An 18,772-nucleotide genomic window follows, 5' to 3' on the forward strand; every position below is an offset into this window, starting at 1 on the left:
CCCAGCAATCTAGCCTTGGGAAGTTGTGAGATGCAGAAAAGCAGGGGTGGAGGGTGGGGGTCAGAGCTCAGGCCCAGGTCCAGGACTTCATCTCCCAGCCCAGGAGAATAGAGTACCACCACCCCCGCTTTCTGCCTCAACCCTCCTGCCCCTGCTTCCCTTTCTCCTGTCAGCTACTGCCCTCTGCCGGCCAGGAGAGAAAGTGCTTGGTGCCCAACGGGAGAGACAGTGACCCCATAAATCGAGTGACCACATTTTCCAAAGCAAACAGGCAGATTTGGTTGGATGTGCCTATTTGAAAGGCCAGTATGGGGGAACTTCCAAAGCACAAGGACTTAGTACCCATAAAAGACTCTAAACCCAAATCCTGGCAGTGCCTCCTGGGGGATGTGGGGGAAAGCCCACCCAGCAGCCTATCTGGGTCCCAGAGGTTTTAGATCACTGGGGACCTGTGGACACTGACACAGAAGCTAACGTCAGTGATTCACCACCACTGACATCCCCTCCCCCCAGCACACACCACCCTTTACCCAGCCTCACAGCTGTAGGATCTTGTCCCCATAGAGCAGGGCTGGCTCCGACAGTAGACGGGGATGGGGCCGGCACCTGGCGATCCATCCAGCCTCTCCCCATTACCTGCTGGCCCTCCTCGCTCCTGCCCAGGCGCTGGTAAGCAGATCTTTCCCCCATGGAGCCGAAACTCCCGGGGCCGGAGCCAGGGCCAGGGAGGGAAGCAGAGCACGGACACCGCTGCGGCCGCAGCCCCCGCCCCTCCAGCAGCACCGGTAGCGTCACTGCCCTGCGTCCTGGGGGGCTGGGCCTCGAGCATCCTCTCTAGAAAGAGGGTAGCGGCTGCTAAAGCGCCTCGACCTGGGAGGAGGTCCCCGGTCCCTGCTCCCCAACCCCCACCTCCTCACCTTCCAGCCTCACATCCGGCCACTCGCTGGCCAAGCCCGGGTGGTCGCGGTCTCTCCTCCGCCTGGGCCTGCGGCCATCCCCTCCCCCAACCCCACCCCAGCCTCCATTCAAACGAGCCGCCGGCCTCTCTGCAGCGCTGCTCCCATCCAGTCTCCCCGAGCCGTGCGAGCCGCGGAATGTACCCCCAGAGAGAGCCAGGTGCTGGGGGCTCCACTCCGCCGACCAGAGTCACAGCTCCCCCGGGCCCCTCGGCCCGCCTCAGGACCCCAGAGCCCCCACAGCCGCCAATCAGGTCCGCCCCTTCCCCAGATTCCACGATAAGGAGGTCCATCCCAGAAGCCCACCGAAGAGAAACCTCCGTCCTGACTCGAGTTCCTGAGTTCCGTCCTTCCTGACATGCAGGGGACTGAAGCCTAGCCCTCCACCTGCCCCAGCTTCCACTTGGAAGGCCCCCTGCCGGGCTCCCGGCCGCACCCTGGCGGCAGCCCCCTCACGGCAGCCCCGCACTCCGGCTCCCGCGGAGACCACGCCTCCCTCACCCGGCGAGGCCCGTCCCTGGCCCAGTGCCTCAGCTACGTCCGGCCTTGACACCTCCCTGCCTGCCCACCCCCACACGCCCAAAAGACAGCAAAGGCTGTGTGCCTGGGGGCGGGCGCAGGGCAGGGCCAGGGTACCCGGGCTGACCTCCGTGGCCTCGGAGGAGTGACTCGAGTGCTGGGCTCCCTGCAGAAGCTGCTCCAACCCGTACCCACCGAGGGCTCGCGTCACCTCCAAGCGATCCCCCGAACCCAGCACTGAAGTGGGGCTACTGCCAGCAGAGGAAGCCCCGCTGCAGAGAGGCACCTCCCCCAGCCCCCAGAGCCCCAAGGTACCACACGAACACCCTCTCATTCCATTGGCATCTGAAGCATCCACTGACTGCTTAGCACCAGGTATTTAGGGCAGAGATCTGGACACCTTCACCCCTTCCAGACTGAGGCTGATGAGGGGGAGATGCTGAGACCCCCCACTCAGCCTCAAGGCTGAGAAAGAGACCCCGGGAGGGCACTGGGGGAGTTCCCAAAAGGCTCACATTCCTCACACAGCCCCTTCCTGGGGTGGGGGACTGACCCCGCCAGGTAGGAGGTCCAGGATGCCTGGGTCTATTCTAGGCAGAAGCTCCTCCGCATCTTACTGCACGTGTGGCAGAAACTGGTTTGGAGAGCAGCTTCAAGGACCCAAAGTCAGGGGGCTGTGGAGAAAGCAAAGCTGAAAAAGTGGGTCCCTTCCCTTGGTGGGTTGCAGGGTCTGATCCAAACCATTCCTCCTTCCTGCTCTCTCTGCCTTCTAATACTACCCAGCTGTGACACACCCACAGGGTGCACCTACCTCTAGGATTTGGGGCATCCACCCCCACATGTACAACCCCCTCTGGTCTACAGCTTGCCCCCTTATCTCTTCATGCCACCTAGCTAGAGGGTGCCGGAAGGGGTTGGCAACCAGCCTACCTCCATTGTAACTCCCCCCTCCCCAGGCTCCCCAACAGCATCAGTGAAGTGACAAATCCACACTGAGGAGCAGACATGACATGCAATTTCCGGCCAAGAGATTTTTCCAAAACAAGCTACCGTATTCTCAGGAATATATGCTAACCCCACCTCCAAGCTGGCCCTCTCCCACCTCTGTCTGCCTCTTCTCCAAGCCCAAGATGAAAAACAGCCCAGTGGGGTTGAGGGGTGACTTGCTTACAGCTCCTCCTCCAACTAGAGCCTTACCTGGCCTTCTTTATCCAGCCCCACCAAGCCTGTCACCCTTAACTCACCCCTCTCTGCGCAGGACCCAAGCTTCTGAAACAAGGCCAGGCTGGGTCCTCTTGGAACCACATCCCAGAGGGAACTGTGGAATACACTGGGCAACCTCCAGGTCAGGCCAGGTCTGACATCACGCTGGTCTGAGGAGGCGGCTGGCCAGGGGCCAAGGAAGAAGGGGGTGATTCAGACATGCACCATGGCTGTCCACACCCTCTCCATCTCCAGCACACAAGGGGCCCACTCCCTCCCAGAGGATGTCCTGAGGGCAGGCAAGGCTGAGGCTGTGTTGCTGGCAGTGCTGGGCCCACAGGTCTAGAGTCCAGCCCTGAAGTTTCTTCAACCTTCTCCTTAACTGTTGGTATTTCCTAAGATTTTTGAACTCGCCCTTCCTTCTCTTCTTTGTGAATGCTCCGCTCCCTGGGGGTGACCTCCTCTCCTCCCAGGGTTCCAAGTACCACCATGTACTGGCCACTCCCAAAAGTCTGTCTCCATTCCTGCACTCCTGCAGCTCTAGACCCAGGAGGCCGCACAGGTACCACAAACTCGTTCAAACTCAGCTCTTCATCACCTCCTTGAAACTTGCTAATCCATGCTCCCATATCTTGACTGAAAACATCACAAACTCACTAGCCACCAAGGCTAGAAACCTCACCCCTGGTCCCCGAGCCATGAGTCCTCTTCCTTCCTCTTCCTCTCCACCTGGGAAGGCCACAAAGTCATTTCTACCTCCTGATTATTCCTCCCATCAATAACCTCGGAATCAGGAGTCAGAGTTGGGCTAAAATCTTAGCTCTGTCACTTTCTAGTTGGGCAAACTTTGGGCAAATGACAACCTCTAAGCCTCAGTTTCCTCATCTGTAAAAAGGAGATAAATAGTACCTGCTTCTTAGGGCTGCTGTGAAGATTCAATGAGATAATGAATAACACACTGAGCACAGCAACTGGCACACAGTCATCTCCAGTTATGATCATCATCTGAACACAGACCTGATGTCCCTCCCCTGCTTACATCCTTCTGAAACTTACAGAGCTAAACTCTCTACTGGTATACAAGGCCCTTCAAGATCCACTCCTTGCCTATTTTTCCACCTCCCCCTTACTACTCCCTTCAAATGTCTCTATGTCGCAACCACATCAAATACTTGCCCTGCTTTAAACATACCTTGTTCTTTAATCTGTCTGTGACATTCCTCATCTTTGTTTACAAGATGAACTTGCATACACCCCTCATTTCCGCTGTAAATCCCCAATTCCTTACCTCCAATTGTTCTTTTTGCCATGCTCCTATGATGTTTGGTTAAAGTGAAATTTGAAAACAGGAGTAGTATAAACATGTAATACTACATGTGGCAAAGAACCAAAAGAACAAAATTTAAAAATTTATCCATCATGCGCCAATCCTTAAAGGGCCAATACTCCTGTAACATTTGTATCAAAACATAATTCTGTCAAGGAAGCCCTTTGCACTCACCTCTGTGTGGTTTATGCATTGTATAGTAACCATCTGTTTGTATCTGTCACCTTGAAGGCAGAACCTGGCAAGAAACCTGGTTGAGAAGCTTTGCTGAAAAGGACATCAAGCCTTGGTGACAGACACTGGAGAAAGGGAAGCCTACCTTTTTTCCCCTAAGCTGCTGCCACCTTACTTTCCCAGTGGATTCCAGGAATAAGCCTGGTTGTCGTCCACCAGCCCTGGCTTTGCCCCTCGCCATTACTTATACTCCAGAAAAGCCAGCACCTTCAAGGGGAAGAGGGGCTGTCAGTCTCACCAGAGCCACTTCTGTCCAAAACCCACCAAGCTACTTTGCGCTCACAAAGCTTTTTCCAACCCCATAACAACTCAGCTGGTCCCTCAGGCAGAGGGCAAGACCTGAATGGGCGTTCTCTGTGAAAACTCTGGTGGGAGAATTAGGGTACAGGATGCCACAGGGGTTAAAGGGAAGGAGGCCCGGGTTTGTCAGGCAGCCCAGCCTCCCCATGAGAGAGGAGGGGGCAGGAGAGCTGCAACAGGGTGGGAAGGCTGAGTGCAGGAGGGGCAGACACACCAGATACTGGGACCCTCTGATGCTTCATCCCCTCCAACCCTCAACTAAGAAGGAGGTGTTCCTTTTAGAGAGGAAAGGTTCTCACTAAACACCATGACACAGACACCGACACTGAACTCAATTCCTCCCCATATGTACCAAGCTGGTTCTGAAAGCATTTGAAGCTTTTTCATCTCCACCAAATATTGGAAATTGAATCACATTCTCCACAAAAGACATGTTCAAGTCCTAATCCCCGGTCCTATGGGAGTGAACACATCTGTAAATAGGGTCTTTGAATATGCTGTTAAAGTGTGGCCAAACTGGACAAGGGTGGGCCTTAATATAATATGGCTAAAGTCCTTAAAAGCAGAGGAAATTCAGCCACAACCAGTGGAAGCCAGAGAAGACATATATCACCATGCAATGGAGGCAGGGGATGCATTTACAAGTCAAGGAGCACCAAGGATTGCTGGCAAGCTACCACCAGAATGCTGCAGGCTCCCAGAGAAAGCATGTCCTGCTGATACCTTGATTTTGGGTTCATAGCTTCCAAAAAGGAAACAATAAATTCCTGTTGTTTAAGCCAACCAGCCTGTGGTATTTGTCATAGTGGCCCTGGCAAACTAAGACAACCAGCTAAAGATTGGCATGCCAGCCCTGACACCTAAGAGGCAGGACACTGAGAGCCCCAACACATTCCTGGAGCATCCCTCCCCCCCACACAAACACCACTTGTGTACCACAGAAGGTAAATTCCTGCCATTGTCTGGGTCTCAGTGCACACACACGCCATACACTGGGGTGCCAGGGCTGCAATGCAGTCGTCCCTCCCAGGCACTGCCGCAGTGCCAAGGCCAGCAGTGACTCCTGGGAACAGAGGACGGCGGGCGGGAGGAAGGAGGCAGGCCAGCTCCCAGCAGCCACCATTCCCGAGCCCTTCCGGTGGCCGAGTAGAGGCCGCCCAGCTGGTCACCCTGTCCGCCGGCTCGGGCCTCACCCCACCCCCTCAGCAAGAGCACAGAACTGAAGGGGCCTATTGTTGGGTGCTGGAGGTGGGGGGAGAAAGGAAGCATGGTAAGGAGAAGCCAGAGCTGTGAACTGCAGAGCATTTACTCTGCAGAAGGGACTGCTCATCCCCTTGGACCCATGTCTCCACCAGAACCCCAGGAGCTGGGAACATTCTACCCAGGGTAGGCTGGAGGGCCCAGGAGGGGAAAGGTCCAGATCTAGGAGTAAGAAAAAGATCAGGGACTTCAAGATATACAACTTAAATCCCACTGTATCCTGCCCACCCGTTTCACTGATGAGGAAACTGAGACCCTGGAAGGAGAAGGGACTTACCTGGTCTGAGGCACTCAAGAAGCTGTCATGGGGAATGGATACTAGGAGTTGGGGGAGATCAACCGTTCAGGGCCAGGAGGATTCTCTTCTGGACAAGGTTGGGCAGCCTTGCCAAGGTCAGGGACTGGGGATGGTCAGGGGCCCAGGGAGGGGCCGTCACCTCATTAGGAGACAAGCAGAGACAGAGGCAGGAAGAGCCCGGGGCTCCCAGGAGGCACGGCTGCTGCAGGGACAGACCCCATCCCTCTCTGCAGCCACTCACCATATACCTACCATGTGCTCAGCCTGGGTTAGCGGTCTGGAGGAATATGAAGGAGCAGAAGTCATGGTCAGGGCCTTACAGAGACACTAGGTACCAGGCCTTTTACTAAAAAGTTCTCTTCACTAATGGGTTAAAAACCCTCTTTACTATTCTAGATAATTCCCATTTTGCAGATGAAGAAACTGAGGCTCTGAAGAGGTGGCCAGGATCACCCAGAGAGTAAGACTTATAGCCAGGATTCGGTCCATATATGACTATACACTGAACTGCTTGGCTCAATGATGTGGGCCTCTGGAGGGTGGGGTTGTGGTCTTATATCCCATACCAGACTCTAAATGTATCCTGAATGCTGGATGAATTCATGGATTCTGTGAGGAAGTTTAATGAAGGAAAAAAGTTTCCAGGAAAAGATGATAGATTGCTCACATGCATATAATTTCACTCCTTCTCAGAACAAAATTACAATAAAAAAGAAAATTTTTTGTAAATGGCACACATCCCTAAAGAGGAGACAACCACAACAAAACTTTGGAAGGTGGAAAGCAAATGGGCCAGTGACAACTGACAACAGGCTTAAGAAAAATCACACACTCTAAGGAGAAGTTCTTGATCATTTACCCCACCAAATCCTCAAAAGGCCTAGGAACCAGCAGCCCTAGAACCTCTGGAAAAAGAAGAGGTGATGGAAAGGAAATGCTACAATGCAGAGGATTAGTGAAAAACTGTTTAAGAAGCAATAAGACCTCCACAATCCCTCCTCAACACTAAGTCAAAGGGCAAAATCCCAGCAGAAGCCAGGGATTTCCCTAGAGAGGATCAACTGAAGTCTCTGGACAGTGGCACAACAGGCTCAGCTGAGGATGGGGTGCCACATCCCAAACAAGGGGATTAAAGGAAAGCATGCGGCATAGATGCCGATCCCAGTCCCCTTCTCTGCTTGCTCTCAGGACACGGAGCAGGTCTCCATCTCCTGGTAAGAGATGAGAGGTTTCTTTTCTGGGGACCTGACCAGTCCAAGAAGGTAAAGATACAGACACTGGAAGTTACCAATAAATGGCCCATCTGGTCACAACACACAGTCCACATGGCCAACCAGCGTCGTAGACCTCCCCCCTCAATCCTCCAGGGGAAAGCCCTGGATGCTGGAGGGAGACTCCAGGAGGAAGGCTAAGTGGTAAAGAGCAGCCAGTCCCTGCTGCTGCAGGGTACAAGACTGGAGGAGACTTCAGAAAGATGAATGTGACAGAATACCTATTGAAACGGACATTTTGGAAATTTAGGCAACTACTTGAGAGTTTGACTAAGTGAAAAGTATACAGAAAACTAAGCCCACAAAAAAAGCAACTCCAAGGAGAACAAAAAGTTGTGGGGGGGAAGGAAATGTCTTCAGTTTATATCATAACAACATAAACCCAAGACAACAGATTGAAGAAAAAATAAGATACATCTATAGTGGGTAGACTGAGAGATGGGAAAGGTGGCAACAGGGAATGGAACTTAAATCCTCATCTTTGGCCAAGATGGAATAACAAGGACCAGATTTATCCTCCTGCCTGAAACAAAAAAAAAACATCAACAAAATACACAAAATTGTTTTCAAGATACAAGACATCAGGCAATGAAGGAAATGCTGTAAGAGATACCTAAGAGAGGAAACAAAGAAGGTGAATCCTACTGCTGAGAGTTTCCAGGCCACGGCCCAGGGAGAACCTCCCAGTCAGAGGCCAATGGACTCCCTTGAGAGGACCTGTGGCTCGAGTTTGCAGAAAGGAGTATCACAGAGGAAAGAGCACCTCAGAGATCTGCAAAGGGTCCCCCCTTCAATATTCAGCTGGGTACCAATCATCACATGCATGTGAGGAGAGTATATGCTGGGGAAAAGAACAACCTAAGAGGATTAGAAATAACCAAGCCCAGTGCCACCCAGGGCTGGGGAAGTACCTGTTCCCATCAGTCAGACAGGAAAAGCTAGGCTGGGTGTGAATACACAGAAGGGTCTTACCTCAGTAGTGGGAATAATTAGCCCTAGATTGAGCACTGCTCTGGTCCCACCTAACAAACTTAAAATAAGACCGAAAAGGATCGAATTTGTTTCCAAGTTCCTTAAGTGCATCTCAGAAATAAAAAGCCTCAAGAGTATTCATATATTTGTAGTAGTACAAAAATATATAGCACTGAACAAGGTAAAATTTTACACTGTCTGGCACCCAAAAAAAACAAACAAACAAACAAAAAAAACCACTACCATATGTGCAGAGGCAGGCAACCCAGAAGAAGATAAATCTATTGAAACCAACCCAAAATGGACACATGTATTAGAATCATGTAGACCAAACGCAGCAAAACAGTACTATAAACTATATGTCATATGCTCTAAAGTTAACGACAAAGAACATACTGTTTTGAAAGACTCCAATACAGCTTCTAGAATGAAAACTACAAATGTGACCTGAAAATATACACTGGATGGCAATGAGAGCATATTAGAGATCACAGAAGAAAACTTGGTGAACTTAAAGAAACAGCAATAGAAAACTATCCAAAATGAAACACACAGAAAAATGAGAAATTTTTAAAAAAATGAGTCAATAAAAAAATGAATGAATGAGCTATGGGACAACTTTAAGTGGCCTAGTATACATATAACATGAAGAAAGGAGAAATGTTGGGGATAGATAAATATTGAAGAAATAATGGCTGAATTTTTTCCAAATTTGATGGAAACTATAAACACACAGATCCAAGAAGCTCTGGGAACCCCAAGCACAAGGAATATGAAGAAAACTACACCAAGGCAAATCATAATCAAATTGCTCAAAATTAGTGATAAAGAGAAAATCTTTTTAAAAAGTAGCAAGGGGGGGCATGTTACATACAGGAAGAAAGGGAGAAAGGGGCAGAAGGAATATTTAAAGAAATAATGAGAAAGAACATCCCAAACTTAAAAGGCATGAATGTGCACATCCAAGAAGCCCAGAGAACACCAAACAGGATAAACACGAAGAAAAATACACCCTGCCATATGTTGATCACACTGTCAAATGCAAAGGACAATGAGAGAGTTCTGAAAGCTGCAAGAGAAGAGCAAATGTGGTACGTACAAGGGAGCCCCAATTAGATGGAGGGCTGATTTCTCATCAGAAATCATGGATACGAGATGGCAGTAGGTGGCAATATTTAAAATGCTGAAAGAAAACAACCGCCAGCAGGGTTTTATATCCAGTGAGACCTTCTTTCAAAAATGAGGGAGAGATTAAGACATTCTCAGACAAACAAAAGCTGAGGGACCTGCCCTATAAGCAAGCTAAAAGGAGTTCTTCAGACTGAAAGGAAAGGACGTAGAAGAGGTTCAGAGTGGCAAAAAGAAATAAAGACCTGTGGTAAAGGTAACCATTTGGGTAATTATAAATGCCAGTATTTATATTGTAGTGTATTGCTTGGTATGTAACCCCACTTCTTACTTCCTACAGGTGCTAAAATGCAAATGCATAAAAAGTAATGATAAATCTATGTTATTTGAACATACAATCTACCAAGATGTAAGCAGTAACAAGTAAAAAATAAATGGTGGGTGGAAAGAGGGATACAGGAAAAGTATATGTGCATGTTACTGAAGTTATGTTGGTATCAAATAAAATATGACTATTATATATTTAGTGTGTTAAATTTTAACCCCAATGGTAACCACAAAGAAAATAGATGAAAAATATATCCAGATAGAAATGAGAAGGCACTCAATATGGTACAACACACAAAAAAATCAAATAAATATAAAAGTAGGTATTAATGGAAGAGAGGGACAAAAAAAGGTATAAGACTTACAAGGCTAAATAGAAAATGGCAGTAGAAAGTCCTGTATAATCAGTAATGACTTTAAATGCAAATGGATTAAAACTCTCCAGTCAAAAGGCAGAGGTTGGCAGAATGGATAAAAAATTATGACCCAACTATATGCTGTCTGCAAGAAACTCACCTTAAATTCAGAGATACAAGCAGGCTGAGTGAAAGGATGGAAAAAATATACCATGCAAGTAGTAACCAAAAGAAAGCTGGGGTAGCTATACTAATATCAGATAAAATAGACTTTAAGTCAAAAATGTTAGGAGGGCCAAAGATGGTCATTGTATACTGATAAAGGGGTCAATTCAATAGAAAGATGTAACAATTATAAATATAAATTCACCTAACAGCAGAGCCCCAAAATATATGAAGCAAATACTGACAGATATGAAGGGATAAACTGATGGTTCTAGATTAACAGTAGAAGACTTCATTATGCCGCTCTCAACAATAGATAGAACATGTAGTCAGAAGATCAGTAAGGATGTACAAGACTTGAATGATACTGTCTAAACCAGCTAGAGCTAACAGACATATATAGAACACTTCACCCAACAAAAACAGAATACACATTTCTCTCAAGCGCACATGGATCATTCTCCGTGATAGACCAATGGTTGGGTCACAAGAAAGTCTCAATGAATTAGAAAATATTGAAATCATACAATGTATATTCTCAGACCAAAACAGAATGAAGCTGGAAATCAATAACAAAGGGAAAAATGGAAAACTCACAAACATATGGAAATTAAACAACACACTCTTAAACAACCAATGGGTTAAAGAGGAAATCAGAAGTGAAATTAGGAAATATCTTGAGGTGAATGAAAATGAAAATATAACATACCAACACTTACGGGATGCAGCAAAGGCAGTGCAGGAGGAAAATTTACAGCTCTAAATGCTTACAATAAAAAAGATGAAAAACTTCATACCTGACACCTAACTTCAAAACTGGAAGAATTTGGAAAAGACAAGCAAACTAAACCCACAGTAAACAGAAGGAAGGAAATAACAAATATTTGAGCAGCGATACATGAAACAGAAAGCAAACAAACAAACCAAAAACAGAATCAACAAAACCAAAAGTTGGGTCATGGAAGAGATCAATAAAATTGACAACCCTTTATTTAGGTAGACAGATAAGGAAAAAAAGAGAGTATACAAATAACTAAAATCAGAAATGAAAAGGGGGCATTACTACCAACACCACTGAAATAAAAAAGACTATAAAAGGAAATCTATGAACAACTGTCTATCAATAAATTAGATAACCTAGATGAAATGGACAAATTCTTAGAAACACACAAACTACCCACATTAACTCAAGAAGAGACAGAAGACCTTAATAAACCCATTACTAGTAAAGAGACTGACTCAGTAACTAAAACCTCCCAAAAAAGAAAAGCCCAGGAGCAGATGGCTTCACAGGGCAATTCTACCAAACATTTCAAGAAGGCTTAACTCCAATTTTGCTCAAACTCTTCCAAAAAATTAAAGAGGAGGGAACACTACCTATATCATTCCACAAGGCCAACATCATCCTCATACAAAAGCCAGATAAAGATACCACAAGAAAACTACAGGCCAATATTGCTTATAAATATAGATGCAAAAATCCTCAACAAAATACTATCAAACCAAATCCAACAGCACATTAAAAGAATTATACAGCATGATCAACTGGGATTTATCCCCAGTATGCAAGGTTGGTTCAACATAAGAAAATCAATTAATGTAACAGACTACATTAACAGAATGAAGGAAAAAACCCACACGATTGTCTCAATTTATGCAGTAAAGGCATCTGACAAAATCTAGCACCCTTTCTTGATAAAAGCACGTAGAACACTAGGAATAAAAGGAAACTTACTCAACATGATAAAAAGCATATATGAAAACCCTACAGCTAACATCATACTTAATGATGAAAGACTGAAAGCTTTCCCCTAAGATCAGGAAGAAGATAAGGATTCCTACTTTCACCACTTTTATTCAACATTGTACTGGAAGTTCTTGCCAGAGCAATTAGGCAAGCAAGAGAAATAAAAGGCATCCAAATTGGAAAGAAAGAAGTAAAACTTTCCCTATTTGCAGATGACATGATCCCAAATACAGAAAATCTTGAAAAATCCACAACAAAGCTCCTAAACCTAATAAACGAATTAAGCAAAGTGACAGGGTAGAAGATCAACACTCAAAAATTAGTAGCATTTCTATACACATGCCATGAACATCTGGAAGAAAAAATCAAGAATAAAATTCTATTTACTATAGCAACTTAAAGAATCAAATATCTAGGAATAAATCGAACCAAGGATGTAAAGGATTTGTACACAGAAAACTGCAAAACATTGTTAAAGGAATCAAAGAAGACCTAAATAAATGAAAGGACATCCCGTGTTCATGGATTGGAAGACTAGATATCACTAAGATATCAATACTACCCAAAACAATTTATAGAATCAATGCAATCCCAATCAAAATTCCAACAACCTTCTTTGCAGAAATGTAAAACCAATTATGAAATTTATATGGAAGGTTCAGAGGCCCCGAATAGCTAAAGCTATCTTGAAAAGGAAGAATGAAGTTGGAGGACTCATACTTCCTGATCGTAAAACTTATTACAAAGCAACAGTAATAAAAACATCATGGTACTGGTACAAGGACAGACATATAGCCCAATGGAATTGAACTGAGAGTCCAGAAATCAATCCTCAAATTTATGGACAACTGGTTACTGACAGGATGGCAGAGACCACTCAATTGGGAAAGAACAGTCTCTTCAACAAACTGGATCTCCATTTGCAAAAAAGGAGGACCCCTACCTCACACCATATACAAAAATCAACTCAAAATGGATCGAAGACCTAAATATAAAAACTAGAACTATCAAACTCTACAGCTAATATCATACTTAATGGTGAAAGACTGAATGTTTTCCCCCAAATATCAGGACCAGGGCAATTGTTCTTCTATTCAACATTACACCAGTTGGTCTAGTCACTGCCATAAGGCAAAAAAGAGAGAGAAAAAAGAAAGAAAGAAAGAAATACATAACAGGCATAAATAAAGATCACAAAGGAAGAAGCAAAATTGTATTTATTAGCACATGACATGATGTTCTATGCAGAAAATACAATGGAAGCTACAGAAAGGCTACCAGAAGCAACAAGTCAGTTAACAAGGTTGTAGGATTCACGAGCAATATGACCAACAATTGGAAATGGAAATTTTTAAAACACCACCATAAAAACATATTTCTACTAGCCTCAAAAAATATGAAATGCCTAAGGACATATTTGACAAAAATGTGAAAGACCTGTAAACTGAAAACTACAAATCACTGCTGAGAGAAATTAATGAACACCTCAATAGAGAGAGATACCTTGCTCTTGGATCAAGAAGAGCCAATATTGTTGTCAATTCTCCTCAAATTTATCTATAGATTCAATGTAATTTCAACCAAAATCCCTGCAGGTCTTTTTTTTTTTATTTTTTTTTATTTTGGTAGAAATTGATTCTAAAAAGCATATGGAAATGCAAAAAACCTAGAAAAAGTCTGGCCAATTTTGAAAAGGAAGAACGAAGTTGGAGATCTTACCCTGATTTTAAGACTTACTATAAACTTACAGTACTTGAGACAGTATGGTATTGGCATAAAGACAGACAAATTGATCAATGGAGCACAATAGATTCCAGAAACAGACCCATGCATATATGGACAAGTGATTTTCAACAAAGCAATTCAGTGAAGAAACAACAATCTTTTCCACAAATGGTGCTAAAATAACTGGATGCCCATGAACAAAAAAAAAAAGAACTTTAATTCATAACTCGCACCATATACAAAAAGTAACCCAGAATGGATTATAGATCTAAATGTACAACCCAAAACTGTTCTAGAAGACAACATAAGAGAAAACAGTTGTGACTCCGGGTTAGGCAAAGATTTCTTAGACTGCAACACCAAAAGCACAATCCATAAAAGAACAAACTGGTAAAGTGGACTTCATTAAAATTTAAAACTTCTGCTCTTCAGAAGGCACCGTTAGGAGAATAAAAAGGCAAGCCACAGCCAGCAGAAAACATTTGCAAATCAAATATCTCATAAAAGACTTGTATCCAGAATATATAAAGACATCTCAAATTTAATATAAAAAAGCAAGCCATTCAATTAAAAAATGAGTAAATAATTTGAAGATACTTCACCAAAGAAGACATACAGATAGCAAATAAGGACATGAAAAGATGCTCAACAACATTAGTTATTAGGAAAATGCAAATAAAAACTACAATGAGATACCACTATAGACCTATTAGAATGTCTAAAATTAAAGACATTGACCCTACCAAGTATTGACAAGAATGTGGTGCAACCAGAACTCCCATACACTGCTCGTGAGTATGTAAAATGGTACAACCACTTAGGAAAAGTCTGGCAGTTTCTTAAAATATTAAATGTATACCTACCATATGATCCAGTCACCCCAGTCCTAGAGATTTACCCAAGAGATACAAAAGTGTATGTACCTTCAAAAACTTGCAGGCAGATAATCAGGGGCTTAGGGGCCAGAGAACAAGGTCTGGGAGCACTGACCTCTCCATCCCAACATCTGCCAGCCAGGACACCCACGGAGGTAGGCACCAGACTGGGGAACAAGGGACTGACCCCTCTGTGCTCAGAACACTAGGAAAAGCCCTGGCCCACGGCGCTTTGGAGACAGCCTTCCCTAGCTCTGAGTCTAGCCCCAGAGATGGTAATAAAAGGAATTATCTGCTGAGCACCTGCCATGTGCCAGGCATGGTGCCAAGGGCTTTGCATGCAACAGTCCTCACAACAGCCCTGTGCAATAGGTACCAGTATTTCCCCATTTCACAAAGAAACTGAGGCCCAGAGACATTATCTTGACCAACGAGATTATACAGCTAGTACGAAGTAAAACCAGAGCTCAACCCAGATCTGTCTGATGCCAAAGCGTTTCTCCATCCCTTCATCTACCACAAATTAAAAAAAGTCAACCAGGAAAAAGTGGATGAAGTGTGTGTCTGTGTGTATGTGTTTAGAACAGACAAGTCTCTCCACTTAAGCCAGGAAGACAGAACCACTTTGGCCATTCCAAAAGGCCCAGGCACCAGGCCATGGGCACAGCAGCTGAACTTCCAGCGTACAAGTGTTTGGGGTGGCAGCATGACAGGCGTGGGACGAAGCTGACAGACAGGTTTGCTTTGGGTTTGCATGAAGAGCAGGCTAACCGGCTCCTCCAGCAAGGTCCAAGCAATTGCCTGCCTAGGACGCCATGACTACTCCCCCTGCTCCCAAGGGGAAGTGCTCACTCTCCCCACACAGGCTGGTTGGGGTAGGGGTGTGGGGGCCATCTGACTCAGAGCCACACCTGGGCTGAGGGCAGAGATGGGTCCCAGCTAGGGCCCTGAGGCAGGCAGCAACTATGTACCCCACCCCCCATCCCAGAGCTAGGGAAACAAGAACCCAGACAGTGCCACAGAAGAGGTGAGCAGCCCCATAAGATGGCCCACCAAGCCCTCCTGGGCCAAGAATGAGGGGTGGGCCTGGTATCCAGGCCATGAGGTAGTCAACAGGAAGCCAAATCTAGCCCACCTCTAGGCTGGGCTCAGGGCTGGCTCTGGCTGACCAGGGCGGGACAGAGGTCAGGGCCCACACCACAGAAAAGGCCCAGAGTCTGATGGCATAGATACCCCCTCCCCACTCATCCCTTTAGGTTGGGGTCGAAAGTCCTACGTGGAGACAGAAGGCCTCCCCAGCAGCTCTCCCCATCTGCCTTGGCTCAGGGCCCTCAGCATTAAATCAACTATGATAAGAAGGCGTAGCAGGAGCAGGTCAGGCTCGTGTCCCAGCCACCGCTACCACACTCACATCTCAGCTCACGGGGCCAATGGGGTTACACGATAAAGACTAAGTTCTGTTAAATGCCACTGCCCACTTCCCTTTTCTGGAATGTTTTGATCACTTGCGGAAACCTGTGCCAATCACACCATCTCAGCTGTGACATGGAGGCAACCCTATCTCCGTGAGTAGACAGGTGACAGGGCAACCCCCTCTCCTACATCTCCAGCCATGGGTTACCCTTCCCTTCCCTCTGCCCATGCCTGGCAGCCATCCAGACGGTCGCACCTCCAGTCCAGCCTCTAAGAGGATGCCCCATCACTCCAGTTAGCATTTACTGGTACAGGGGGAAAGGGAGTGGTGTCCTACCTTGCTACTGAAAATTGCTCTGCCTCCTCCCTTCCCAGGTTGAAAAACAGGCGAGAGTACATCGGCAGTTTTGGAGACCATCCTCTCCTGAGGTAACATCAGTCTCCTGCTTCTAAACATTCACACCAACGTCCAACTGAGACCAGAATTGTGTTTCCTCACCTGCTGCCTTCTGCTGCCTCCCGGCAGACGCGGCTTCGAAGATGCCCAGAGTGAGATGGCAAAAGACGATCCTGCAGGCCTGCCTTCGGTCAGTGGCTCTCAACTCTTCCAGGTTCACCGCGCTCATGTGCTCCCCCCACCCCTACATCCTGCGCTCCCCTCTTCCTGGTGCAAGGCAGACAGCTTGCGGGTTACCACCTCCTCCTCCGTCTACGCCTTCGGATCCTGTGCTCCTCCGGGGGCCCCTCTCTCTCCTGGGACTCCTTCTCCTCCAGGTATGTTTCCTGGACAGCCCGCACCACCTGTCCCTCCTGTACCCCGGGCAGCCAATTTACTTCCTGCACCCCCAGGCGCCCCTCCCCCTCAGGACCTTGGGGCCCCACGAGCCGGGCTCTCCCCACCAGCTCCGGTCTCTCCGGGCGCGTCAGTGACTCTCCCAGGACCACCGCCTCCCGTCCGAGGTGCCCGCAGCTCTCCCAATACCCGTCTCCCGGTTCCCCAGAACTTTCGAGCCTCTCCCTGCGTTCCCAGGAGCCGTCCGCAAACTGCTCCGACTGCTGCAGCAGCTTGCGGGGGCTCCCCTCCCCCCGCTCCTGCACCCCGGCGCGGGCCTCTCCACGTTCCTGCACTGCGGGCCTGTCTCCCCACTTCTCCTGGTGCTGCTTGCGGGGCCCCAGCCCCTCCTCCTGCACCACAGGCCAGCTCGCGGAGCCGGTCCACCACGGCGGGCGCCTCCAGTCCGCGCCGTCGGGCGGCCCCCACACCACCCCCAGGCTGGGCTCGTGGCCGCGGCCGCCCCGTTCCTGCACCACCAGGCCCACCCCGCCCTCCTCCTGCACCGCCGGACCCACCCCCCCTTGCTCCTCCACGCCGAGCTTCAGCCCGCGGAGCTGCTGCGGGCCCCAGCTGAGCACCCCGACCCGCTGCGGCTGTTGCTCCGGCAGCGCGGGTTTAAGCCCGCCGCGATCCCGCTGAGCGCCCGGCTGGGGGCCGACCACTGGCTCGGCCCAGCGCACTCGCTTGCCCCCCAGAGGCCGCGCGGTCCCGCCCCTCCAGATGGTGCTGCCCTCCGTGCCCGCTCACACCACCCCCCGCCCGGCTCCTTCCGCGCCGTCCACCGGGGGTGGAGGGCTGTGGGGTCCCACCCCCGCCTCTGGACGTCGAGGTCGGCCCTCGGGCGCCGCGCCCCGCGCCGGCCCCTGCAGATGCTGCGGCCCCGCAAGCCGGCCGGCGAGCCAGCGAGCGCCTACCCTCCCGCCTGGTTCCTGCACCCCGCGTGCGCCTGCGCCGCCTGGGGGGCGGGGCCTGGCGGGGATCGGCCCGCCCCCTTAAAGGGCCAGGTTCTGTTTACAATCCCCCCACACAGCCATCTTTCTCTTCCCCCTCCCCCCACCCGTCCCGCTTGAGCAGTCCTGTGTTGACATAGGTAGGAGAGATGAAGCAGAAGGTAGGGAGATCAGATCGAGACCATTTGGTCAACCAATTATGTTGTACCCATTTTACAGACGGTGTAGAGGCATAACAGTGCCAGTTGGCCCTGAGCCTTTGATTCTAAGCTCCACTGCCCAGGGCTGCTTCCCGCTGGGCTAGGATCAGGTCTGTAGCTGCATTGTCATTGGGACTCAGATCTCTGAATTTTCTCTTTCTTTGCCTGGGAGGTGAGGTGCAGATTACTTCAGTTTCCTCTTCTGAGAAGTGGGGTAAGAGTTCTCACTTACCCCACTTCCTGCGAGCACTGCAGGAAAGAGGAGGGTTCCTCTTTCCTGGTGGGAAACGCCACAGTCCTGAGACCAGCTGCCCTTCATCCAAGTACCCTCCATTGGCCCCAGGAAAAGGGTGGATGACACCCAGTCCTAGGCCTCTGGGACTGCAGAGACATTGGGATTAGAGTCCCACACTACAAACAACTGGATGTGCCCTTGGAAACCTTCCAGTCCAACTTCTTTAGTTTGGAAATGAAGCAGCTGAGGCCAGGTGTAAGTGACTTTTTTTACATGGTAAATCAGCAGCAGCAGAATTGCTTCTTAGAATCGGAGACCTCCCCCCTGGTGCTCCTCCATTGGAACTGAGTAGGGTGGCTCTTTCTACAGTCTTTGTGGCGGGCATTGCGTCCAAAGGTCATGACCAGAGGGTAGGTAGCAGGACACCATGAAGGGGATGAATTCCAGATATCTTAAAGAGGGCCTGGTCTGTGTGG

The 18,772-nt window shown here is 48.3% G+C and overlaps 1 protein-coding gene and 1 long non-coding RNA gene across 4 annotated transcripts in view; one reads left to right on the forward strand and one right to left on the reverse strand.

Annotated features, from left to right (window-relative positions):
* The window catches only part of TNK2 (tyrosine kinase non receptor 2), a 42,290-nt gene extending 24,922 nt beyond the window's left edge, over positions 1–17,368 (reverse strand). The window contains exon 1 of one of the 3 annotated variants that reach the window (XM_037837535.1): positions 16,576–17,368. Coding sequence is in view for 2 of the 3 variants with exons in the window: in XM_037837553.1 (XP_037693481.1) it covers positions 637–690 (54 nt within the window). In the remaining variant the exon portion in view is untranslated. Of the gene's footprint in view, positions 1–636; positions 841–16,575 lie in introns of those variants that run through there. The other 2 variants (XM_037837553.1, XM_037837559.1) reach the window with 2 other exon arrangements.
* Positions 17,369–18,209: 841 nt separating this feature from the next.
* The window catches only part of LOC119535044, a 100,962-nt gene continuing 100,399 nt past the window's right edge, over positions 18,210–18,772 (forward strand). The window contains exon 1 of the long non-coding RNA XR_005217154.1: positions 18,210–18,551. This is a non-coding gene — a long non-coding RNA (uncharacterized LOC119535044). The remainder of the gene's footprint in view (positions 18,552–18,772) is intronic.

Source organism: Choloepus didactylus, chromosome 1 (assembly GCF_015220235.1).
Source record: "Choloepus didactylus isolate mChoDid1 chromosome 1, mChoDid1.pri, whole genome shotgun sequence".
NCBI classification, from domain to species: Eukaryota; Metazoa; Chordata; class Mammalia; order Pilosa; family Megalonychidae; genus Choloepus; species Choloepus didactylus.